A 26,432-nucleotide genomic window follows, 5' to 3' on the forward strand; every position below is an offset into this window, starting at 1 on the left:
TACTGCATCAGGGAAAAACCAAGGACAGAAACATTAAAAAAGTGAATAGACTCAGGGGAGAAAGAGAGAACTGAACATAGCTGTGTAGTATAGGAATAGAGGAAAGGTTTGAAGCATGCTGGGTTGCAAAATTTTGATTAAATTTTTACTGTAGAGGAAAGTCAAGCAATATAGCATTGCTGCACGAAATACCAAGCACGGTACTTATTATTCAGAAATACAGAGATCTGTCATGAATGTTGTAATTCCGCCTGGAATAAAGACTAGCCGAACCTCTTAAACTGCTTATGGGCTGTTGTCTGTGATACCCCGCAAACCTGTTGACTGGGTTGGGGATCCACCCGAAAACCTGTTGACTGGGTTGGGGATCCACCCGAAAACCTGTTGACTGGGTTGGGGATCCATAATTGTGTGCAACTTTCCAGAATCTGATAACATCCAACATCCACCTTGTGACTACTTCGAGGAAAATCCCCTAGTTTAAACAGCAACCACGTTTCTATGTGTTTGTGTCGACTGGCGACGTGTGGGCGGGGTAAGTGTCCTGAACGAGAGGAACGCCTGCTTGAAAACTGAGGTGGAATTCGTTCTTGTATCACATTGCGTCCGACTAGACAACGCATGGAAGTGCCAGCATCAACACGTTCTCCGGGGATATTAACTGCACGTTGAAATCAAACGGCATTTCATCTTATTTTTAACATACAAACTTCTTCAGAGAAAAAAGAAAGCGTTGCTCAGTTTCTTGGTTTGATTAATGATTACATAAGCTATCAAGCAAAACCAGTTTCTCCTAAGTACAGGTTGCATCTTAACCTCAACCATGCAAGCCATGCTCTCAAACAATACTGAGCAAAATACGACTTCGCCGTACGAAGATTGGACTAATGTAAGTATCTGAAGAAGATGAAACTATAATGTTAAAGTTTAGTGAACAGCAAAATTTAACTTAATATGTGAATTAAATATTTTACGTTTATGCCAAAAAGAAGTACCGTAGTATAACCAGTAAATTAAGCAACTTGTAGGAATTTTGTTATTACATAATTTTTCCAGTGGGGCAGAGAGGGGGTTGAAGAGACCTTCCGTGGTACTGATAAATGTGTTCCAGAGTAATGCATTCTATCAGGCATATAGTAAAAGGAACTTTTCCCGCTTCTGTAATTTACAGCGCATCTCATGCTTTTAGTTACAAACAAAGCAAAGAAGGTCGCAACGTGTTTCGACACTTACAGTTTTACTGCATGATAGTTAGGGAAAGGAGGAAAGGAAGGAAACTGTCAGCGTCACCCAAAAGCATGCAATATTATTCAGTATCCTCAGTCCACGGGGCTGCTTGATTGTTTCTTAAGTAAATATTATGCCCATTAGAAAAAGTAGGTCACCTATTCGTCATAAAGCAATAAAATTGATGGAGCTCAAGTGCAGTGTTTAGAGTTTGACTTGTTTATAACTGCTGTTTTTTATCCTTGCTTTAAATTGGCAGGGTTGAAATACTGGTAATGTTTAAGAGAAACTCCTAAAATCTCTCTCTCCCCCTCCATTTGTAAAGGTGTATTCTGCGGTGAGATGGATTCAGTTAATCATGGCAGTTCTAAGGTGAGCACAATACAGAAAATTGCTCCTAATATTTTTTATATTGGATAGCGAACATTATTGTCATCGGTTTATTTATATGGTTTTTTTTTTTGGCTTTTATTGATTTGCAGCATACTGGGCTCGGGATCCATAATTGTGTATGCAACTTTCCAGAATCTGATAAGAACCTCTGAGGTAGGTAGAAGAAACGTTTCCTTAGTGTGATTATGCCGTTCATTTGATTTCATTCCCAGATCGAGCAATCAAACGGGAAGTATGTTTCCTTTGTTGACTGAAACCTATCGGGTCGAGTGGCACGTGTCACCTCCGGGCTCTGCAATGCAGATCATGTTCATTTTCATTTCTACATATCTGGTCTGAAAGTCAGTGTTTCAAAACTAAAAATACATTTTAAGACTGTATACCTTTTAATTTCTTTCTGTTTTTCTATTACCATGTGATGTATGAATTCCATTTTAATAAAGTACTTATTCTCAGTATTAATAAACTTAATGAACTTACTCCATCCAGTTATAGTCTGCTTCACATTTGTGTATTAATGTCAAGTGGACTGCTTAACATCTATAAGACTATTATTATGAACAATTCTACCTGGACCCCACAAACTGGAGATCATCTACTGACTATGCCTGAAAAAACTCTGAAAAAATCTCTACCTGCATTACCACAAGATTATGTAATTGTTAAAGCACTATTTCCGTGTTTGCAAGAATGTGCCATATAACAATTGTTAAAACTGGCAAGTGACAAAACGTCAATAAAAAGTCATGATATTTCATATAAATATAATAGACATATAAGTAAAATTGTAATATAAATAGACATATAAAATATAAATAGACATATAAATAAAATTACTACCATACCATACAGAAGAAATGGATTTGAATCCCATGATGCAGAGGATAAGTGTCATTGCTTTTGCAAGATTGCCTCAACCTCATCATTCATGTCATGGAAATGGAACCTCTCACGTCACCTCCAGGTTCGACCGCTGTTCTTCCTGAGTGTGACAGACCTCCTGCTGGGTTTGAGCTGGCTGGTAGGGGCTGTCCTGTTCACCCACGCCTGTGAGAGCCACGCCACCTGCTACAACCTGCACACTGTCGAACAGGTCTGTAGCTTCTCACTTAGGCCACAGGTGGCCATTACACCGTGTACTCCATAGCCAGCGTGAGGTAGCTGTGATGTATGTTTGGCCACTGGGCTGTCAGTTGACTGAAATATCAAAAGGAAGGCAAAGATCCATTGACACTTCTAAAACTGTGCATGATGAATTCATATTACCCTGTTTTTTAATTTATTGTTACGTTAGGATGTTGTTATAGACACCTCTCATTGATAAAACCACTACAAGAAACAGGATTCTTTCAATATGCATTTTAAATCAATATTTAATGTCACAGTATATATCAAATGTTTTAATTCAGGGAGGATCAGACTCCCACACCCTTAGCTTGTTTCCCAAGGAGTGAACAGAATCCTTGCCTGAGTTACGAGCTGATTTTGAGAAGCATTCCCAGCTTAGTCCCCAGTTCTTACTAGTTGGTGCACGCTCTTGGCCGCGGTTACATCTGCTTTTGATAGACACAGATTGATTCCAGATTCACTGAGTTTGCGGAATGCAGCCTCAGGGTTGAAATTGTGCAGTTTAATGTGGTTCCCATCCCAGTGTTGACATTCCGTTCTTTGCGATGTGCGTCTTCATGGACGGTACATAAGCTTTTGTGCTTGTGTGCTGTGCCAGAGATGCAGCAGGAGTGGCCATTTTGCCGCAGAGTATGTCGAGTCAACTTCACCTAAGTAAGGAGATTGTGGTATAAAAGCCTGTGCTACAAAAAGAGCTCCACATGCCTGTTGAGTTCAGGGAAAATCCCAGTCAAAATTAGTTTTCCTCTGGAACAAACACAAACAACTATTCCCACCAAGCATCTGTAATTTTCAAGCAGAGCAGTTCCCCATCATTCACCACCAAAGTGGAGTCTCCCCCTTGAGAAGTAGGTCAAAATGAAGTGGAGCAGCAAATCTGGGCCATTCTGTCCCCTCTACTTTTGAGCGATGTATCTTTTGGATGAAAGTGAGTGGCCCACATAGCTGACTTAATTCCAGTCTCTTCAGCCCGGGAGATGGGAGCGCTGGAGGCATCCCGTCCCTATAGCAACCCATCTGTGGGCAAGGGGGGTTAGACTGGGACATGTGGTGACTGAAGCATGAGGATCACCCAAGATACCCACAGAGGCATGAGTAGAGTGGGAAGGAGAGTGGACATTGGGCAGGAGCTTGGTGCCAAATTGGTAGGGGCGGCCCATTGATGGGAAAGAAAACAGTGAGTGAAAAGTTAATTATATATATACATGGCTGGTGGAATGCTCCAGCGCCATGATTGGCTTTACCAGCCTGTTAACACCTTCACTAGCAGAACAGACAGAGGGGCATCCATCACACAGTCAGATTGAAAAGGAGGAGATATACAAGTCCTGTGCACATGAGTGTCTGCAATTGATTGCTGATTCATTCATTGTCAGGTGACCCTGCTTTACATTTCTACAAATGTTGTACCTTCCCTTGAAAGGTAGCTAGAGAAGCTCTGTAAGAAAAGAAAACCCAGAAACAGCACTTGGTTCAGTGTGCCAAGCACTTTAGTCAATCTTTTATGAGCTATTGTCTTTGAGTGTGCTTGGCACATCCAGCCATGCACATTATGATGTGCTTTCTGACTTTTTCCAGGAAATATAAAGCTATTTTGGATTTCAGTCAGGTACACATTAAATAACTGTAAGGTATTTATTATTTATTGCTTTATTTTTTGTGTAATGTCCTTAATGTGACCTTTAAGCAAAATTCAGTTGAACAGCATTCAGAAAGGCAGACAGCAGTACAGTAGATTATATCACTTTATTCTAAAATTTGACTTTTGTATCTGATTTCCTCATAGAATATTTTTCCGCACCATAGCTCTGCCTAGAGTGTGTCCCTGTGCAGACAGCAAAAGGGGACATTCTGTCAGGAACTGTCAGCGTAATGGTGAAGTGGCAGAGCTGCAGTATTTGACACCGGCTTTCTCAGGCACCACAGATGTCAAACCGGTGTTTGTGACGATGGGTGCATGTGCGTAACACGTGGATCCTCTGCGATTCCAGTCTGTCCGGCTTGTCCGGTGCACCTGCATGCAGCGCTGCCAACACAGCAGTGCTTTGTGATGTGGAGTCCCACAGGGGATCCAGTCACTGAAAGGCGGCAGAGATGACAAACAGACAGTTATTGCAATTAAGTGGACAGACTATGGCTTTTTTTCTGTTAGCAGGCTAACGGAGCCCTTGTAAGGGATAGCTTACTAAACCAATCACACACTCAAAAGAAATTGGTGACACATAATGGAACTCCCTGATGGTATAGGTTTAAATCTTATACTTCTGTGATTAGACATAGAACATAGTTTTGACTTTCCCTAAAATGTCTTTAGGTTTAGGAACCTCTCAGATAGACCAATGAGATTTTACATTTACACCTAAATCAGCCCCCCCCAAACTGGCTCTTGCCCACATCATATGTTGCTGAATAATATTTTGGTTTCATTGTGACAAAATGAAAGCAGTGTCTGAAAAAGGTGTCGTAACTGAACTCACTGAGGCATGGAACAAGTGGGACATCAAATACCAAGTGACTAAAGTGTGATCCCACTTAACGCAGTTTTCATAAGAAACCAGAAAATGAAAATGTATGTGTGTGGGCTACAGTTTCCTCTCTGTCTGTTTTTAGTGTCTACAGTGCTGAACATATTTGGCTTTTGACTGAGAATGGAGTTTGACCTGCAGGTTATTGTTAGCATTCAAAGCAAAGGTATCATTTAGTGCTGAGAAGAGAGATCTCAAAATAAGAATGCAGGTTTGTGTTAGTCAGTGTGCTGTTGTCACAGAAACTGAGGAACATGGGGGGAATTTTGTTTCAAATGCCCTTTTGAGTAAGTGATTCCTAAAAAAAAATATGTTGAACTATATGTGCAAAAGACATAAATAACTTCTTTTCATGTTTAAAAAGCATATCACATAAAATGCACGTCACTTTTTGACAATTACATAACGTGAAATTTTGGCTCTGATGGTCCTTTTGGAACAACTGATCTCTTGTAGGATAAGGAAAGTGGACAAGGAGTTATAGATGGGTAGGAACAAAAAAGGTACAAAGGGTGAGAGAAATAACATTCCAGAAGAAGCTAAGGAAACATAAAAGAAGAGAAAGAGACCATCGTTGTTTATGTTGAAGTGACTGAGCTATCAGCGGATGGCATCCCTGACTATCCTGGCAGGAGATTGCATGGTGTGGTGCCTGGGTGGTGGCCCTGCAAAGCCCACAGCACATCTCAGAGGCACTGGGCCTTACAGGATATCCCTTTCCAGGGGCAGCTCCCTGGAGGGGCAGTAGCATGAGAGGAAAAGGCGGACCCATCTCCTAGCACGAATATGACTGCTCGGTCCCCACAGTTGTGGTTCTTGGTATGTGCAGCAGGGATATCGGAAAAAACACTGGAAAAGGTGTGTCACATTGTCCCACAGTGTATGCCCTTCCATGTCCAGCTATAACAGGCTGCTGAATTCACACTACCACTGAGTGCCATGCTGCTGCCACTTCACTGTAAGTTAATTTACAGAAATGTTATCACGCATATTCCATCTTTTAGGTACTGGTTGTTTGGGAGTTGCTGTTGTTTTCAGCTCAACTTTCAGTGCTTGGCTAACACTGTACACCCTCACTCGTGCATCCCCAACATTGAGGAAATGTTGTGTCATCTCACCTCCTGGTACATGTTTGAAAAGCTTGTTTGTGATTGGAGATTTTACAGTTTGGTTGTACCTGCCAGGTAAACAATGCATGAGTTGGCAACACCTTTCAGAGCTCTGGCTTTCCAGCATAGCATTGATGTCTCCCTGGTGTTGAGGGTGCTGCCAGGCAGCCTCACCATGCAAAGGAAGAGAGTTCTTCACAAGCAGCGCTTGTTTGGGTGTGCAGACACAAAAAGCTGGCACCAGAATGTCCAGAATTGCAGCTCTCACATTGTTCTGTTACCCCAGTTTATTTTCGTTCTTGAATGTTGGTTAGCTTTGTCTCTCTGCCCATATGCAAAAGTCTCCCTTTACTTCAGATTTCTTGTGCTGAGAGTGGAAGAGGAAGCCCTACAAGTTCAATTGACCATCTTGCTCAGTCTACTGTCTTCGTTCATAATTAAGTCTGTCTTCTCCTGTGTTTTCACAGGTATTCTACATGTCGTCCTTTTTCTACACTCTGAACTATGTGTGGGTGCTCTACACAGGACTGAAGGAGAAGTACCACAGTAGACTCAGTGGCTACCCTGTTCAGGTAGGCATAAGATCACAGCCTCTGATATTACTTCATTGGCGGTAATGAAATCAAAGCAAATAGGAAGCCGTTACTTCTCACTCTTTTGATGTCAGAGTGATCTTTCAGGTTAATGTGGTTAAATTCCCATCTGTTTCAGTTCCCCAGGAGAGCCAGCTCGTTCGGCAAGATTGCCACAGTCCTATCATGGTAAGGAGAAGCACTCTCTTTGTGTTGCTCCATCCTCCCCATGAACCTCCCACAGAAGCTGAAAAACTGTTGTAATACCTTATACATTATGTTATACAAATGTAATATAATAATATTATACATACTATTATATAAAAAACTAAATCTGTATATAAATATGGAAAAACAAAAGTGATGTTTAGGCTGAAACAAATGAATAAATGAATGGATGATAGTTTGATTGTAACAGACAGATGGTATGGGAATGACTATAATTCCTTAAATATATTATCTCCATCATTCAGCATTGGCCCTCTTTTGTGTATGATGTGATGGTGCTTTTAGTTCCCGGTCTGTGTGACCAATGTCTCCTTTACCCTGTGCTTTCAGTGTGCTTCCAGTGCTGCTAATGGTGCCAGTCTTTGCAGTGGGGAACTTGGACCAGTGTTTCAGCAACTTCAGCCAGCCCTACAAGTACGTTCCTCCCTGCTGTTACCCCTACTGATGTCTAATAGCTTAACAGCATAGATATTATCAACATAAGCATGGTGTTTAAAAACACTCTGTTGCAACACAATCATTGTGCATTACAACTGTGGCATTGACTACTGTATAACAACATAGACACTGTCCGTAACAACTCCATTACTGTGTACAATAACATGCACTGTTTACAGCATCAGTGTCCACTCCTGGCTCTGAACATACAGGTTCACTGTGGTTATAAGTAGGTTTCAACCTGTAGCTGTTTCACTATTACAGCACAACAACAGGGCATCTAAGTTTCCAGTCAGCTGATGGCTCTCATTAGTTGGAATAAAGAGCAGGCATGGATTCCCTGTGGACACCACTGGTTTAGAGCATGACACACTTTCCATAACAAATCAGACAATTTCCAAGACAACACAGCTCAAGTCCATAACAACAGTCATTTCCTGGAAGAACACAGACACCGCCAACAACAAAATACTTTTTGAGAGACAGAGACATTAAATTACTCCATCAACACAGGGTTTATCCATAAGGTTTTGTCTGTAAATAATTTTAAGTTATCACAAAATAAACTCACGCATACAAATTTGTTATGTGTGATTAGTGCCGTACACATTCATTGCATTGAATCTGTAGGTTATGAATTGGCATTCACATCTTTATCAAAAACAACAACTCCCCTGTGTATGTCCATGAGGAGCTAGGTATGAGCTGTGGTGCTGAAGAATATCACTTATTTACATCATGTCTCTGGTTCTGCTCACTGTGTAGGTGTCTCCTGATGCACACAGGGCCACTGTACTCTACCGCTGTGTACAGTGAGGTCGCCACTGCCTGCTCCATCATCCATGTCTACGGCATCGCTGTCTTCCTGACCACCTTCCTCATCACCTTTGTGGGCATCGTGGTTAGTAACCCAGCTAAAATCAAAATTCTGGCCTTTTTCCCGTCATGCCCAATACGTACCCTTTTAATATTTGCCAAGTCATGTTCCAGTGCTCCATTTTCTCTGTGAGCCCCACTGTTCCCTCTGTTTTACTGGCTCATTGGGATATATGTGCCTGTCCTCTCTCCCCAGGTGCTCATGGGAAAAGCCCGCTCCCTCTACAAGCGCTGTGTCACTTCCAGTGGCTTCCTGGGCGGGCGGCAGTGGGCGACCCTGCGAGTATTAGAGCGCCGCATGCTGCTGTACCCGTCCGCCTTCTTCTTTTGCTGGGGCCCAGGTACTGCCAGCCTGTACCCCTGCCACTCGATCTGCTCTGTCCTCACCACCATTTCAAGGCATATTTTATCTGCCCTCCAACCAGACTCAAGCCATTTGGTAGTGCATGCTTTTGTTAAGACTGTTCTTTTATGAGCCTCAAATGGATAACCTGTGGTAAAGATTCAAAGCAATTAGCAGCTGGTTTAGAAATCACTTCAGGTCTGCATCCTTTCAACCTGGCAAAAGTCTTTAGCTGATTAAATTCAGCATCTTGTTAATGTAGGGTATTGTACATAAACAAAAATTCACCAGTGCACAATGCATGCGCAAGTAATCAGTCAATCAAATTTTAGTAGATATGGTGCTTTATTGCAAGGATTTGCCAGAGGATACCTTTTAAAAAATCAGTCGAAAAGTTAATCAGTGATCAAGGCAGCATATTATTGGACAGATTCAGGAATTGTGCCAGGGTTTCAGAGACAGAACTGTAAAGAGCTAAAGTTTTAAACAATACTAAAAGAACAGTAAAAGTTCAAACTAGATGAGATTTTAGAGTCACCTCAGAGCAAACCAAGCATGACAGCAGCAAGGGAACTCCCTTTAGCAGAGGGAATAAGGAAAAAACCTTAGATTGAGCCAGGCTAATTGTGTAGGACCCGTTCCTACTGGGCTGGTGTTTATCATGCAGTGGTCTCTGTGGAAACTGTTATAACTAAGTGTATTAGTGGATCAATCTATATATTGAATCTATATAATGATTATGGGTCTGGATCCAGTGGCATCCAGGGTGGTGTGTGCAGTTATAGTACTCTGTAGTCATTGTGGGGGTCCAGTGGGGTGAGAATTGCAACCAATGCTAGGGATGGGATAAGGATGAAGGTTCTCAGGGCTCCAAGGCTAGTGAAGGGATAGGAAGGGCTTCACATCTTAGGTCATAGTGAGGGTGGGAGGGTTTCTCTAATAGCTGTCTTGCAGAGTAACTTTATATGAATGAAAATAAGGTGGTATTGTATAACGTAGCAGTACAGTGTCTGATAATCTTTCAGATGTTTGCTCACGAGCACATAGTCTATGGGGGAGCACATAGTCATAATCAAATAGGGACCTGGATTTCAGCTTCTTCTGAAGTTACATTAAGTTGTCTGTGGTGTACGCTCAAACTCTCCCTCATGAGGTCACTGGTTATTTTGATTGTGTCATGAGGCAGACACACAAGTGCACCCCCTAGACATGAAGCCAAGTGATGCACCCATTCTCAGACTCTCTCACATCCACCAATGTGTTCACAGTTCCCTTTTTTGTGTTATTAGATTATGCAACCAACGGTATGTTTTGTGTCTTTTCCCCCACCCAGCTATCATCCTCGCTTCCATGATCCTTTTCAGCCCAAAAACAGTGGAGGGAGGGGTGGGAGTAGTTCTCTACATTTCACAGGTAAATCTCTCAGCTAAGCGTGGTGCGTGTGTGCACTTGTGTGTGAGTTAATGGAGGGAGCGTGGCTGTTTAACATAGTTCAGTCTCACCCTGGGGGAGCCTATGGTATTGACTCTCACTCTGTCTGTGTCCCTGCTCCGCTCTCCTTTTAGGCCTTCACCTCAGCCTCGCAAGGCCTGCTCAACTGCTTGGTGTATGGCTGGACGCAGCAGCACTTCCGGTCACTGAACAGAAGCGCTGTGCGGGATGTGAACACGCAGACGCCGCTGCTGCGCGCGCAAAAGAGGGGCTACGAGGCCATGCACTCCACAGGCAACGCGTAGCGCGAGAAATGCTGCTGCAATGCGCAGCCTCGTGACTGCAAGGACTCTGCTGCCGGCTGGGCTGATAGACTGCTCGCACAGGTTGTGGGAGGACTGAGAAGACGACCCCCACTGGGAGGGCGGAGCCTCTTCTTTTCCAGGCAGCCCAAGTGGCTGAACCACAGCAACAACAAGAAAACTGTGCACCATTGTAGATAACCAACTGGAGCAGAGAAAGAGAAGGGCCTGGGGAAATACAGAGAGAGGAAAATCAATGCAGAAACAGGATCTGAGACTGCACCTGGCAACCCTAGGCCTAACGTTTATATGCTTGCTTTGGCAAAGTCAGATGACTTTATTCCATATTTAAATATAGGCCAAGCAGATGTATGATGCAGTTCAATCACACACGAAATGTGAACTTTGTAAATGTACAGTTTTTACATTTATCTGAATTGCATGCTTGTAAATGAGAGACTGACAATGATCTCCTTTCATGGTGGGCTGGTCCATTCCAATGTACTTTTTATAGATCCTTGTTTAAGGAACGGAGACTAGACTGTAGCAGAGTAGCAGAACTCAGACAAACGATTTCCTCATTCTGTGATTACAAGGGACTTTTTACAAAGTGTTTTGGTGTGATGCAGATGTTTGACCCTCACCATAAAGAGGAAATGCAACCCACTTATTGTGAGCACCTCTGCTTGCTTGTAGTACTGTAAACTTGCACTTGCTGCCAGGGCACATCAGCAGAACAATATGTCTCCTAGATCCATGGTCCTTCCATACTGGGCTTTGAGCTGACAAAGAAAACTGGGTCAGCTCTCCTTGTTATCATAGTGAAATGAAAAGTGACACCAGCTCTTTGTCTGGATCAAACCATGACTGCACTGTAGCCTGTACCACAGCTGAACATTCTGTATTGACTGCCACTTTGACCTATTTTCTAAAACTTATCTCTCCATAATTGCTGTATAAAAAATAAAATGTCTCCAATGTCTTGTTTGTGGATCACTGCATATTTATAGCTAAATGCGATGATGGCCTTGACAAAGCACCATAATACATGGACAGAATGTTCCTCCTCCTTAATATTAATTTTACTTTTCTATAATCCTGGATGTTTGTTGATATGAGGAGAACAGGGCCCTGCAAGTATTCATTTCAGTCACTGTTTTATTCCACAGCTTTTTTTCGGAACATATGAGCAATAGCTGAATGTAGCTCCTCGTAGACATAATACACATACCAGGACAACATTGAAGTTGGTTGGTACTTGCAATTTTGTATGTCACTCCTGACATACATACTGATGTTTTATCTGTTATTTTATCTATCCCAAGTTACATTTACAAATATTGCACAATGTCCCCGGGTGGAATGAAATTAGGCCACCATATTTACAAGTATTATCGGTACATAGTAACAGAGTAACTAAGCAGAGAACTATGGCAACATAACTTACAATGAAGCTAAAGGTGTAAATTTCAACACAGATCTAAAAGCAAAATTATGGACTTGGATTTGAATGGTCATAAACAATTTTAATACTGCAACCTACAATGAAAGTAAAACAATAAAGAATTTGAGGCCATTTAGTAAGTACATGACAAATTAATACTATGATATGACTCTCTAAAATTAGTGTACAAAGAAATGGGAATGCAGACATACTTTCATAATTAATTTGAAGTTAAATTGAGAGAGATCCTATCAAATAAATTAGTATCAATGAAATGCTATATTGATCACAGCAGTCGCTCACATGTTTTCATGAGAAAAACAGCAATTTGGCAATTTGTTTGTGTTGGGTATGGGTGATTATTTCTGCATTCTATAGTGTGAAATATTATTCTGTGAACTGCAGAATACTAGGCTTAGGCCTAATGTGATAAGGAGCTTGGTCAAGGATGGGAAAGTTACTGGAAGTAAAAATAGTGCCTTTGTCTAATAATATAGTGAGCAACTGTTGACACATCTGAAAGTACATTGAGACAACTATGCTTCATTTTTAACTTCAGGCCTGCCTAGGTGCATAATTTTCCTTTTAGATATAACACAACATCGTAATCTCCTTTCCTGAGAGGTATCTGACTTGTGTGGTGTGGATGTGTTGCTCCCAAGCATTCGTACAATAAATTTTTAACTAGAGGGTCTGACAGTTTGAACCATAACGTGGGTGTTTGGGATATAATTCAACAGTTGGAACACACAATAGGCCTATGGTTGTTATTACTTTGGTCAATGGGATTTATTAAAAAAAAAAAAAAAAAACTCACTTAAATCATACTATACATTGTCATAAGTCAATTAATACACATCTCCAAACTGGTGTTCCCCACATAAACTATGTACTGTATATATATAGAATACATGTAAAATGGAATCACACCAACTGTTACAATATAACAATATGAGGAATGTATTCGTGTATTGATTTACAGAGAATACACGTTTATTACATTACATTTAATAGGCGTTTTAAACGCTGACAACGTGTTTTAACATGCTTTAGTAAGGTGCGGTCCGCCGCCCAAGCTCCACCAAAGTTCGTATCAGGACACGTGATATGGGTGAATTTATCCCTGATCACATGACCAGTGTTAGCCCGTCGGTTTCCGACCTGAACATTGAACTTGTGAAAGTCAGTTAATGTAAAGTTGACAACCCCAAACTGGGAAAGAAAACGCTCGATAGTACAGTATTCTCGCCCTGCCGAGTATGAACTAGATAGCTAGGTGAAGACGTTAAAAGGCAAGCAAATGCTCTGGAAGAGAAGCTAACCAGAGGTAGCTAAGATCGTTTTGCTAGCCTTAGGCTAGCTAGTCTACCTACATATAGATTGACCACTGCATGCAGAAGTGGGGCGATTAAGTGATACTGACAGTAACGTACAAATATTTCTAGAAGAGTGCTTGTTTTGACGTTGATGTAGGAGGAAGCTGTCTGCTGCACACTTGACAGATTGGCACCTGGAACTCCTGTGAATGTGTTGTGCGGCACTATTTTGTATAGCCTAGTTAGTGTTTGGGTTCACCTTCTTATAGCTGCCGTCTGTTAAATTTTCAAAAAAGCTCCCTTAGCTAGCTATCTGCCAGATTTATATAGCTAACTATATTCATCATACTAATGAGCACATACTAGCCAGCTTGCTAGGTTATCTACGATAAGAACTGACATTTTGTAATTTGCTGACATACCTGTTGTCTGAAGCTATTGGTATCCTGTAGCTAAATGTGGATGTCTAGTAAAAATGGGCTCGCGATTGTCCTAGATAGTATCATTTATTTACTTCTGTTAGCTGTGATATGAGATAAGCTTTTTCTGATTATTAGAGTTTTGAGTATGCTAAAGAGGGGTAAACGTGTACTTTAGCAGACATAGTTAATTTAGCTAAATCATTGGGTTTACAATAGTAAAACTGTTTTTGTTAAATGCAGTCGGAGTTAGAAATAATTTATATTATGTTGCAATATCATTGTTTGTCTGCATTTAGACGTTTCCATCAGTTATTTTTCATCATTATTTCGTTTATTTGAAACTGTAGGTGTGCCACCATGTCGTGCGGTACCCGGTTGATGTTCCTCTCACGCTCTGTAGTGCGTTTGAGCCAAATACAGTGGCAGCTGGTGCCAAGATGCCACATGAGCAGCAAAACCACTACACCGCGCTACAAAGCTGTCATTTTTGACATGGGGGGTGTGCTGCTGCCGTCACCCTATCACAAGGCAACAGGTAAGAACGGTAAAATACTGGACACTTTGTGTTGCATATTTTCCCAAATGATTGTACCCAGGAAAATTGAACCCGCTGTCCTATGTATTATTTATGGTTTTCTGGCCTTTCCTCTAGAATGGGAGCAGCAGAATGGCATTCCAGCAGGCACTATTGGGCAGGCCATCAGAACCGGTGGGGAGACTAATGCTTGGAAGAAGTTCATGCGTGGGGAGCTGGGTGCTGAAGAATTTGTAGAGGCGTTCAGCAAGGAGTGCACAGAGATAGTGAGCATCCCAACTTAATCTCTGTTATGGAAGCACTATTATTAAACACTAACACCCACAATGTACCAGTTGCATTGATGTTGGGTGAATACAATAAGTACATGCATGCTTGCAATTATTGTGTATGTTTTTCTGTGCCACCCCACTGTTTGCGGAGATTTGTATCTCTGTGAGTTTAAGGATCTGGTATTTTGTACATCCTTTCTCCCTTCTACCCACAAAGGCGGGCTGCCCGGTGCCAGCCAACTCCTTCCTGTCGGCTCTGACGAGCGGCATCATGGCCCAGCCCCTCCCTGCCATGGTGGAGGCAGTGCAGTGTCTGCGTGCAGAGGGCCTAAAGACTGCTGTACTGAGCAACAACTTCTTCCTGCAGGGTGGCGCCACCTACCTGCCACTTGACCGCTCTCTCTTTGATGTGGTGAGTGCCAAGGTGCCTCTGGAGTGTAAACCATAGCACATAATGCATAGATAGGCACACATGTTTCAGCCTGTGCTCTTCTGTTACAGTTGTATGGACTCTTAGTTCATGTACCTTTCTTGTGTAGATAGTGGAGTCATGTCTGGAGGGCATGTGTAAGCCTGACCACAGGATATACCACCTGTGTGTGGAGAGACTTGGGGTATCGCCACAGGAAGCTGTGTTTCTGGATGACATCGGAGGCAACGCTAAGGCTGCAGCCCAACTGGGCATGCATGCAATCAAGGTGAAGGGATTGCACTTCAACATATAACTGTGTGTGTGTGTGTGTGTGTGTGCGTGCGTGCGTGCTTGTGTGAGAAAGCGAGAGAGAGAAAGCGAGAGAGAGAAAGAGAGATAGAAAGTTCTACAGTTTTTCCTTCTGCATGTCTTGATTTACACTACTTTTTCATGGTCATGCCATTGTTAGCTCAACAATAAACCTCCTATTTCCTTATAAGAAATAGTTTGTCTTTAATCTAAGGAAATGTATGTCATGTCTGATTGCATCTATCCTCCCAGGTTGTGGACCCTGTAGTGGCAGTGAAGGAGCTGGAAGGAGTGCTGGGATTCTCCCTATCAGGGTTCATTCCTGGGACCCGTGCGGCTAGAGGGGCCATGCAGCTCTCTGTCACCCAGCTCACACAGTACCTGCGGACAGTCCTCCAGCTCTCTGACAAAGGTATGCTGTGTCCTTCATCTACCCCGGGGAGCTGGCAGTGACTGTGCATCTGCATCATTGTTTGGTTATTTTTGATGACGAGTCGTATTGCAGTTCATGTTGATGAAACAAATTTAAATTGTTCAGACTGATAATCTGACTCGTTCCAAAGGTGGATAATGCCGGCACAGATGTAACTTTTTGAATTATATAAACAAATATTTGGAGTCATAATCAATGGCTTGTGATCAATATGCAATCTTGTTTCATGGATCACAGAGCTGAAAATTGTATGCCATATTGGACAGTTATCTTTAGGATATCTTATCTAGGAAAGTGTAACTGTACCTTTTGAAGTAAGCCATTCAATTTGTCATTTTGCTTATCATACTAAAATATCACTGGGGGAACTCTGCATAATCTATCCAAATTGCTCATCTTTGTGTCAATGATTGTCAGTTTAGGATTTAATCTGGGTCTGGACCACCATGAAATGCCAGCAAAATTGCTGACCCAGTGTCTTTTCAGTTGAATGTATCTGACATATGTTTCAAAAACATAAAACATTGAAAATTAAAATGAATGCACAAAATATAATTATGGATAGCTGTAGCACATTACTTGAAAGAAGACCATACAGCACCAATTACCCAGTAAGTGGATTTCATACAAAGATGTCCTTGATTCATTTGACATGACAGGTCTCCAATGAGCTGCATGTCTGTGTTAGCCGAGTAAGTTATCCAGGTAAACTCTTGGTGATACGAATGTCGGGATAATATGGAAGAGGTGACTGACTCTGTGCTTACCTGTGTCTCAGAGCCTGTCAGTGTGCGGCAGTTTAGCCATGGCCAGTCTAATCCCACCTACCTGCTGACTGTTGGGGGGCGGCAGCTTGTGCTGAGGAAGAAACCGCCGGGGAAGCTGCTTCCGTCCGCTCACGCTGTGGAGAGGGAGTTCAGGTGAGGTTGCCACTTGCTCCCCGAATCCCGCGCCTCCCTTTTCTCCAGCCATTTGGTACAGCTCTCCCTTCTCTTTGAGTGGCCATTGAGTGTGGGTTACTGATCTGAGACCTGCATCATAGACGTGATGCAACAGAGGCTGAATGCAGATACATCCTGTCCCCGAATACCAGGCCCTGGGTCAGTTTCTGCTTTTCACAGCAGATGGTGTCAGGATTTTGAGATGTTTGAGGCAGGAGGTACCAAGAGCAATGGGCAAATCCCCAGTGACATGATTTTGGTGTGTGTCCTCTAGAGTTCTTAAGGCCCTGGGCAGCGCGGGAGTCCCTGTACCTGAGGTCATCACTTTGTGTGAAGATCCCAGGTGAGGAAACGTGCTGGATGCACAGATGCACAGAGCTGTGTGCCATTTTGTAGACTGCTTTGCAGACAAATCCATGTGTGGAGAATCTTTTGTTAATGCATTGTTAATAGTTTAGGTTGTTTATGGGAATCTCTTCCCTTGTCAGCGTTCTTGGCACTCCTTTCTACCTGATGGAGTACTGCCCGGGGCGGGTGTTCCTGGACCCCTCTCTGCCAGGACTGAGTGCCGAAGAGCGGCAGGCGGTATACCAGGCCATGACCCACGTCCTCTGCCAGATCCACAAAGTGGACATTGAGGCTGTGGGGCTGGCGGACTACGGCAAGCCAGGCAGGACAATCCAGAGTGGTCTAATAGTCAAATGTTCAGTGGTTGCATTGATTGATGTAACCAGCTGTTCTAAGATCCCATTGGTTGATGTAACCAATATTTCTAAGATCCCAGGGATTAATGTAGAGAAGCTGTTCTCGGATTCAAATGATTGATGTAGCTGTAGCCGTCAGTTGGTGATGAGTTCTTTCCCCTCTCCCCCAGGTGAGTATGTGGCGAGGCAGGTGCACAGGTGGACGCAGCAGTACAGAGCCAGTGAGACACACCCCATCCCCGCCATGGAGAGGCTGATCGAGTGGTTCCCACAGCACCTCCCCCAGCACCAGAGCACCGCCGTGGTACACGGGGACTTCAGGTGAAAGGCCCCTGTGCATAAACACATGCACACACACACACCTACTGTTCCTGTACTTCCACAATTCAGGATGGCCACACCTGCAGACACAGTTATACACTTATAGACCAATACACACCCGGAGACAATTACATATACGTTTATGCACCTGCTGCAGCATTTAATATGAAGCAAGATAGTAGACGTTATCATTCAAAAGGTTTTTATGTTGGTGTACGCTTTTCTGTTTAAGTACATTCAGCATGAGTCTAGTTAACCTCTAAGCTCAATCATGAATCTTCATGCTTGTGCTGCATTGTAAGAGATATGCAATATAAAGCTATTCCCCCTCCCTGACCAGGCTGGACAACTTAGTATTCCACAAGGACAAGCCGGAGGTGGTAGCGGTGCTGGACTGGGAGCTCTCCACATTGGGGGACCCTCTGTCTGACCTGGCCTCAAGCTGCATGGCCCACTACCTGCCACCTGACTTCCCCATCCTGCGAGGTATCCTGGTCTTTGTCTCACCTTGTGGGTTGTTTTTTTTCCACAAAGAGCGGAAATGAGTCATGTAGCTCTTTTGTCTGCAAGTGTGTCCTCCTTTTCCCAAAATTTTCTACAGCACCCAGCAGATTTCAATGTGTTGGGCCAGCTGCTGTTCTGATCTTTGGTAGTCATTTTTTAAGGCTTTTCTTGCCGGAGGCACAGCTGTACCATGCGGTCACTCTGTGTTCTGTGCAGGGATCAGTCGGAGTGACCTCCCCTCTCTGGGTATCCCTTCTGCGGAGGAAATCTTCAGCAAGTACAGTCGCGCCATGGGCCTGGAGGGCATTGCCAACTGGCAGCTCTACATGGCCTTCTCTTTCTTCAGAGTGGCGGCCATCCTGCAGGGCGTGTACAAGCGCTCTCTCACAGGTACACACCCCCTGCGCTACCCACCCCTGCACCTGCTCTCATCACATTGCATGATAGGCTTATCAGACGCCCTTGTCCCAAGCAGCTTACATAGCTTAAATTTTAAATGCCTCCCATTTATGCAGCTGTATGTTTACTGAAATAATTTAATTACCTTTGTCATGAGAGAAATAGCAGTGCCCCACATGGGAATTGAACCAGCAGTTTCAAGCAGCCCTGATATACATACCAGGGGTTTCAGGCCCTGTTCCTTACCAGAAATCCTTACCACTACCTTCACTATTTCTTTTGTCATGCTTCAAATGTGGTTTAAAACAGTTCTTCTTTGTCCCAGCCACACAGTCTTAATACAGGTATGTGTGTTTGTCGCCCCCTGCAGGACAGGCAAGCTCCGCCAGAGCAGAGAGTGCAGGGCGGTTGGCTGAGCAGATGGCCAACCTGGCCTGGGACTTCGCCACAAAGGAAGGCTTCCGCATCTTCAACGAGATGCCCGGGGGGCCCCAGCAGGGGGGCACGGGGGGCAGTGGCCCCTCTCGCAGCCGGGGATTCTCTACCTGGTCCGGTCAGAAGCAGGGCAGTCCGCAGTCCACCTGCACCTCCCTCCCAGGCCACCGCCCGTCCTCGAGCGGCCCCACTCATCCCCCACCAGCCCCCGCAGCCACGGGACTGATCATCTCCCCCGCTGGGCTGCCCCCACGGGCCCAGGAGCTCCAGCTCCTGCTGGGGCGGTTCATCAAGGAGCACGTCCTCCCCGCTGAGCAGCAGCTTCGAGACCACCAGGCGTCCGCACAGCGCTGGACCCCTCACCCCCTCATGGAGGAGCTGAAGGTGCCTCAGATCCACAGTCACTCCGTCCCATGAGTTACAGACATCACCTGATAATGGGAGGATATCTCCCCTCACAGCATAACGCACGCTGCTCTCTTCATGTCGGCCTCAGGGCATGGCCAGGGAGCGGGGCCTGTGGAACCTGTTCATCCCGTTGGAGACAGACCCAGAGGGCAGGTTTGGCGCTGGCCTGACCAACGTGGAGTATGCACACCTCTGTGAGCTCATGGGCCGCTCGCTGTACGCCCCTGAGGTGAGGGGCCTGATGGGCGTGACTCCAGTGCATTGTGGTAACTGATAATTCACAACACTGATGTAAAGTCATGACAGGGAGAGTCCTGTTTAGTTACCTTGCAGTGAAGCAGTAACTAAACAGGACTCTGCTTTATGTTGTCTTTAGTGGCACGCTACGGTATTGCTCTTCTGTCATTGTTTTATATTAGTTTTGTTTTAATTTTGGCACTTGTCATTCTGCGTATGTTTTATTGTTATTTTTAGTTTTGAATGCTGTCCTCTTGCTCTTATTCCATTCATTTTGTTTATTTTTGCAGTGTATTTTTCCATGCTGTCCTGTCTGCTTTCTGGCAGTTTGTTTGCACAAGGCTCAGATAAAGACATAATAAAGTGCGGGTTGATTTGATTGGCTCAAAGTGCTTTGGGCTGCGTGTGAAATAACCCACACGTGTGCAGGTGTTTAATTGCTCAGCTCCAGACACAGGGAACATGGAGGTGCTGATTCGGTATGGGACCCAGCAGCAGCAGGAGGAGTGGCTCCGCCCTTTGCTGGACGGCAGCATCCGCTCCTGCTTCGCCATGACTGAGCCCAAGGTCTGGCACAGCCTCCGACGTGCCAAAACACAGACCACATGCTTGTGACTATATTCTCACGTTCACAGAGACCACAGTACAGTAACACGCATACAGGTCACCTTATTGTCACACCTTACTGACAAACACACTCACACAGATCACTGTGCACAGATGACTGCATTCTCATACTCTCTCTCTCTCTCTCTCTCTCTCTCTCTCTCTCTCACACACACACACAGAGATTACTGTTCACAGATGATTGTATTCTCCCACTCATACAGACCACAGATGATAATATTCTCACTCATACAGACCACCATGCACACACATACACACATACACACACACACACTCTCACAGAGGACACTATTTTCACACACACAATCACTGTAATTTCACACTCATTCATAACAATAATTAACCATCGGTCAGACCCCCACAGGCATATAACGATATGCTCACAAACATGTACACAAAGTACTATATACAAAAACTGATACAGTAGAGATAGACACTGCTTCCACAGACACACACATACCCCAGCAGGCATGTGTAAATCAACTCCCCCACAAAGTGACACTGCTACAATGACTACATTCTTGTCTGTAATAGGTGGCTTCATCAGATGCAACCAATATAGAGGCCTCAATCACAGAGGATAAAGATTTCTACATTCTCAATGGGCACAAGTGGTGGACATCAGGTGGGAAGGACCAATGGCTGGATTGCACAATTGAGACGATCTTGCTCTTAAAAGCATAGGTTACATACCTACATCATGAACAATGTAACTCTATTGTGTATATGACACTATAGTTGTACTTTGCACATGTTTTTAAGCTATACAGAATATGAGGTTACTTTCCTGGTATAGGTATGTATACCAGGGCTGCTTAATGTAATTAGTGTCACTCTATAATTCATTTATCCTGGTCTGTTGTGGTGGCTGCTATGTTGACCCACATGTATTATACTGTTTCAGGAAAGGAGAACTGAGAGCTTCATTATTTTACCAGATAGTGTAATGGGAAGGAATTGAGATTGAGCTGCACCCTATGTTGGTCAGAAGTAGATATTTGAACTTTGGAACATTATGACATACAGATGCTTGGGGGAGGGAGATATGTGAAATGCTTCCTTAATGAAAAACTCATATACGTTTGTGCTGACTCATCCCCACCCCCTCCACAGGGGCCCTGGACCCCCGCTGTAAGCTTTGCGTGTTTATGGGGAAGACGGACCCCACAGCACCCCGACACCGCCAGCAGTCCATGATCCTGGTTCCCATGGACACCCCAGGGGTCAGGGTGGTCCGGCCTCTATCTGTCTACGGGACAGAGGACGCCCCAGGTAAATGCAGCATACTCTCATTAGGTCAGAACCCGGGCCTATGAGTTGGCCTTGCCCACTGTTAACTTAAGAGTGGGTTTGACCCCTTCTTATTACTGCAGTTCGACAGACTTCTCTCTCTTTCTGAATGTCCTATACACAGATACTGAGGCATTTATATGGCCTCCTTACTTCACAATGATAAGCTACCATTAATCATTAATTACAGCAGGTGATAGATCTCCTTATAGAGATAACATTGTCATTTTACTGGACATTGCTAAATCAAACTCATTTCATATTAATGTATTATGAGCTGCATTTTATTGTGTGAAAGCCACTATACAAAGTTGATTATTATTCTGTATTATGAATTTACACTAGAGATAGTTGTAGTGAGGTGACCTAAGACTAGAATGTTCAAAGCCTTTTTATTCAGTAATGGCCAGTAGAACTATTTACAGCAGGAGATTCATTTGTTGAATGCTGAAAGTAAATTTAATTCGGTCTATAGGTTTTTGCTGTTTATTTTCCTTTTGTTTCCACCAGGCCTCCAGTGGGTGTTGCCTATAATACTGTGTTTGATTTAAGGTGCGTTGCTAATAGTGTGTGTAATACCCACACACTGACAAACGTTATCTCACATGTCTATGCAGGCCAGCCAGATCCTGTTCCAAAGACACACAAAACCATTGTTTGAGTCTGAAGTCCAATATTACTGTGCCATAAAATGACAAGGGAAAAGAACTGCTCCCCATTGACTTGACTCAAATAGCTTTTGTTAATATTAACCCAAGACTACGATAGCAGTCCTATTAGCTCAACCCATCCAGATTCTCTCACCCCAACATGAGTTTCCTTTGCAGCATTGACAGGAGCTTTAAAACAGCACCTTACCTAGGTCATTACTTTCTGTCTGTCTCCTCCCCTCTGGACTCCCGGGGTTGGCAGGGGGTCATGCCGAACTCCTGTTTCAGAATGTTCGTGTCCCGCGGAGCAATATCCTATTGGGCCCTGGGCGCGGGTTCGAGATTGCCCAAGGCCGTCTGGGGCCCGGCCGCATCCATCACTGCATGAGGCTAGTGGGCCACGCTGAGAGGGCCCTGGAACTCATGAAGGAGAGGGTGAGAGGGGAAGGGACACAGTTCATACCATTATTATTAGCCCAGACCTCCCAGCATTTTGATCTCATCGACTGATACCACTTTTTCTCTGTCTCTGCAATGGCTCCATCTCAGGTGAAGACACGAGTAGCTTTTGGTAGGCCTCTGGCGGAACAAGGGACTATCCTTGCCGACATAGCCCACTCCCGAATGGAGATTGAGCAGGCAAGGCTGCTGGTGCTGAAAGCCGCTCACCTCATGGACACTGTGGGGAACAAGGTAAACTTTAGGCCGGTTGAATCAGGGGAAGAGGTACCCTTTGGCTATGACTGTTGCTGTTCTAACAAGCCCTGGTTTATGACATCAGCAGCAACATTGCATAGCAGCTAATGAGCTGTGCCATTGTAACTTAAGCCTTTGTATGTTTGTTTCTCTTATTACACACCATTAGGAATATAGACATCTTTACTCACCACAGGCATAAACACACATTGCATGTCTTTTAGAGTCTCATTCAAGTAGCTATGTGGGGCAACAGTCTAACATAGCAGTAAGGAGCAGGGCTTGTAACTGCTGTTCAGTTCCCTGCTGGAGCACTGCTGCTACACCCCCGGGCAAGGTACTTAACCCGCAATTGCCTCAGTAAAATCCAGCTTTATAAATGGATAACGTGAGAAATTGTAACATTTGTAAGTCGCTCTGAATAAGAACATCTGCTAAATGACAATAATGTAACATAATATAAATGTAATATACAATTGCTGAGGAGGGATCACCTGGTGAGAATAAATGTGACTGTATTATTTAGAAACAAGCTGTTGAGCTGTGATAAACATTCAGAGATGTTGAAAGGTAGTATGTAGGTGGGATGTGCACGTTTAAACATTTAAAACCTTGAACACTGGAATTTTGTTAGCTGTATACAGATTTGGAACTGGTTTAACAGCTCAGGTGACATTGTATTGTAGTTATATAAATGAGTGTGTGTATGTGTGTGTGTGTGTTACACATTTACAGTATATAACATTTTAGAAGCACATCAGGAAGTTCAGTTCACTTTTATTAATCGTTTATTATTAATCCATCGAAATTTAAAATACAGTCATTAGAAAATGGTTAAATAATTACTCCAGTTACTGCAGTGTGTTTTTAGGAAATGGTAAAAATGTTTACCCATCCAAATTTCCAGCTGAAAAATCAATTAAAAATAGCTTGAAGGCCCAATAAGACCCAGTAAGAATTCAGGGTTTGTTTAGATTATGAAGGTTCAGCTTGGAGTCCCCTTTAGAGGCATTCAGAGGATGACCTTGACTGCCTTTTGTGCAGTCCTTTGTGAGAATTTTACTTGTATATTTGAACTTGCTTCTCTCCAGTACCACTGGGAATAAATAGGATTTTTTCAATAGGGTTTTACTATGTATTCTCATATTTGTGCACTAAGACACACCAGAGGTTTTCCGACTACCCTTAAGTAGCTAGCCTGCCTTTCCAGTTATTTATTGGTGTTCTTCTGGTGGTATTGCACAATGCTGATTGGACCACCAAGAAGTGAGGGAGGTGCTTCCCCTCTGGCTTGCCTGTAGGGGTCTGCAGAGAGTATTATTCAACAAGGATTGGCAGCAGAAGTTGACAGAGGCAAAAGGAGCAGGAGAGAGAATTGCCTCCTTGCCATAAGAGAAAACTTCATTATAATCTGCACTGCTCCTGTGAAGCAGTGGATATCTGCTGACCTACCATGTTGTTGTTTTGTATATATGCATGAATGTATAGGTTATATGTCTGTGCACCACTTCATAATGCATTTTGTGTGTTCTTACCATAGTGAGGGTTTTTTATTTAGTTTAATGCAGTGCTGACTATTGTCCTGCCAGCCCATATGGCACAGAACTTCCCCTTAAACTGATAATAGTCCTGAATGTTGTCATCAAGCTTGCTAACGTTTTACTTGTTCATATCTGATATGATAGCATCATGTGCATTTCACACTAAATAATTTAAACTGTAACAGAGAGATCAGGTTACACAAATTCATTTTGACTGAAGCAGAGTTTCAAAATCTGTTTTTAACGTATACTGAAAACACTGATGGCATAACTAAAAAGCATGCTGAAAGGCAGAATTACCACAAGATGCGCTTATGTGACAAGGAATAATCTGCTAATGTGTGATCCCAATTTAAAATGCTTGTTAATTATGGAGAAAACAGGCTTAGTGTAGTTATCAAATAAAGGTAAGTTCTCTGTCTCACTGGTCTAAAGTGGCTTCCACACCAATCGTGTTTGATTTGCCAGCCTCCTCCATCATTTCCAGCTTTCATCCACTAATGTACATTTTACTGTATAAGAAATGAGAAGAGGCCTTGATGAATAATAGTTTTCATTCAGATTTACTCACAACATACAGTTTGTAGTAGTTATTAACATTTTAACATTTAATATTTTATATCCACATTATCATTTTGTCCCACATATAGTTTGCCTATATCTCATTGGTGGAAGTGAGGGTGTACATGAATTGACCGATGTTTCTACTGGAACAGGTGGCTGCCCCTGAAATTGCCATGATTAAAGCTGTTTGCCCAAGTATGGCTCTGAGGGTCATTGACCGGGCCATCCAGGTAACACACACAAACACACATACTCATTATTCACATTTGTTCACACACATACAAGTATACACACACACACACACACACACACACTCATTACTCACGAACCCCCATCTGTATGAGGCCTCTGTCTCATTCAGTTAACAGGCATCACAGTACAGTTAGAAGAATGTACATAGAGAAGGTAAGTACACCCATTAAAAGCAGTTGTCCCCCATGTTTACTCCAGGCGTTTGGGGCAGCGGGCCTCAGCAACGACTCACCCCTGGCACTGTTCTACAGCTGGGCCCGTGCTTTGCGGCTGGCAGATGGGCCGGACGAGGTCCACCGGACTGCCGTGGCCAAGATGGAGCTGAGGCGGTGATCTTGATGCACTACTCCCCAAGGGGAAGCCTGTTAGTCCACCAGTAGTCCCACACAGCCAGGAGACAGAGTGCTGCCACTGACAAAGGGCCTTGTATGCAGAACCCCCAGCTGCCAAATTATGTCATTACAGTGTATCCCCATAGCATTGCTGTTACACTGTCATGTTATCAGAAGCATTGCACTAACACCATGTCAGCTGGAACACCTTCAAATGGACTCTCCGGAGAACCAAACTGTAGAAGATTTGCCTGCTGCTGCTGTGGCCAACACCTTGGGAAAATTCTTGAATTAAAGTAATGTATTTCATTAGAGCACATGGTTGATGTTGTGAGATTCAAACAGGCCAATGCCTCCTCACACTCCTGGTTATGGGAAATGCAGGTTTTATTTTTTTATTCGAATTGATAAACAAATACACTAAATGCACCTCCTCTGGTCTTTATTAATCAAATGACTGTGAGATGAATCAGCCTTAAACCCCAACTGGATTGTATGTACATTAAAATAGTATCGTTTTACAAATCACAGTTTTGTAATAATCTGATCTTGTATTTCTTCACAAAGCAAATAAAGACGGTTTCCATAAGCGTGTTTATTTTGTCAAAGTCACTCAATAATGGCTTTGGAATCACAATGCTAAATTGCTGTCAGCGTTTCGTTTCATTATACCCCATTCACTGTTCGGGTTCCAGGGTCACGCGTTTCCATGTTTGTCGTACGAATATATGCTTTGTGCACACTGAAGTGGACAGGGAAACGCGCGTCCTTAGCTATCATTTGCGCATGCTCTGAGTACATTTCACTTTTCCACCA

At 43.5% G+C, this 26,432-nt stretch overlaps 2 protein-coding genes across 3 annotated transcripts; both read left to right on the forward strand.

Moving 5' to 3' along the window:
- Positions 1 to 615: 615 nt before the first annotated feature.
- Positions 616 to 11,488, forward strand: tmem116 (transmembrane protein 116). The gene is made up of 11 exons (XM_036527683.1): positions 616 to 889; positions 1,553 to 1,599; positions 1,710 to 1,773; positions 2,585 to 2,713; positions 6,850 to 6,954; positions 7,094 to 7,143; positions 7,513 to 7,596; positions 8,386 to 8,521; positions 8,693 to 8,837; positions 10,173 to 10,252; positions 10,405 to 11,488. Exons 1-11 carry the CDS (start codon positions 824 to 826, stop codon positions 10,573 to 10,575), a joined length of 1,077 nt encoding a protein of 358 aa, XP_036383576.1. The 5' UTR covers positions 616 to 823; the 3' UTR covers positions 10,576 to 11,488.
- Positions 11,489 to 13,181: 1,693 nt separating this feature from the next.
- Positions 13,182 to 26,095, forward strand: LOC118776415 (acyl-CoA dehydrogenase family member 10-like). Of its 2 annotated transcripts, none has more exons than XM_036526756.1 (21): positions 13,182 to 13,343; positions 14,102 to 14,289; positions 14,407 to 14,555; positions 14,779 to 14,973; positions 15,101 to 15,259; positions 15,535 to 15,694; positions 16,494 to 16,635; positions 16,931 to 16,999; positions 17,145 to 17,326; positions 17,531 to 17,681; positions 18,022 to 18,167; positions 18,402 to 18,575; positions 18,955 to 19,403; positions 19,516 to 19,656; positions 20,094 to 20,231; positions 20,826 to 20,916; positions 21,405 to 21,563; positions 22,494 to 22,666; positions 22,781 to 22,924; positions 25,185 to 25,262; positions 25,483 to 26,095. In XM_036526756.1, exons 2-21 carry the CDS (start codon positions 14,112 to 14,114, stop codon positions 25,615 to 25,617), a joined length of 3,213 nt encoding a protein of 1,070 aa, XP_036382649.1. In that variant the 5' UTR covers positions 13,182 to 13,343; positions 14,102 to 14,111; the 3' UTR covers positions 25,618 to 26,095. The 2 variants fall into 2 exon arrangements, with proteins under 2 accessions (XP_036382649.1, XP_036382650.1); XM_036526757.1 differs by having other exon boundaries at positions 13,314 to 13,343; positions 14,155 to 14,289.
- Positions 26,096 to 26,432: the final 337 nt, after the last annotated feature.

The sequence above is a fragment of the Megalops cyprinoides genome, chromosome 4, assembly GCF_013368585.1.
Source record: "Megalops cyprinoides isolate fMegCyp1 chromosome 4, fMegCyp1.pri, whole genome shotgun sequence".
NCBI lineage: Eukaryota > Metazoa > Chordata > Actinopteri > Elopiformes > Megalopidae > Megalops > Megalops cyprinoides.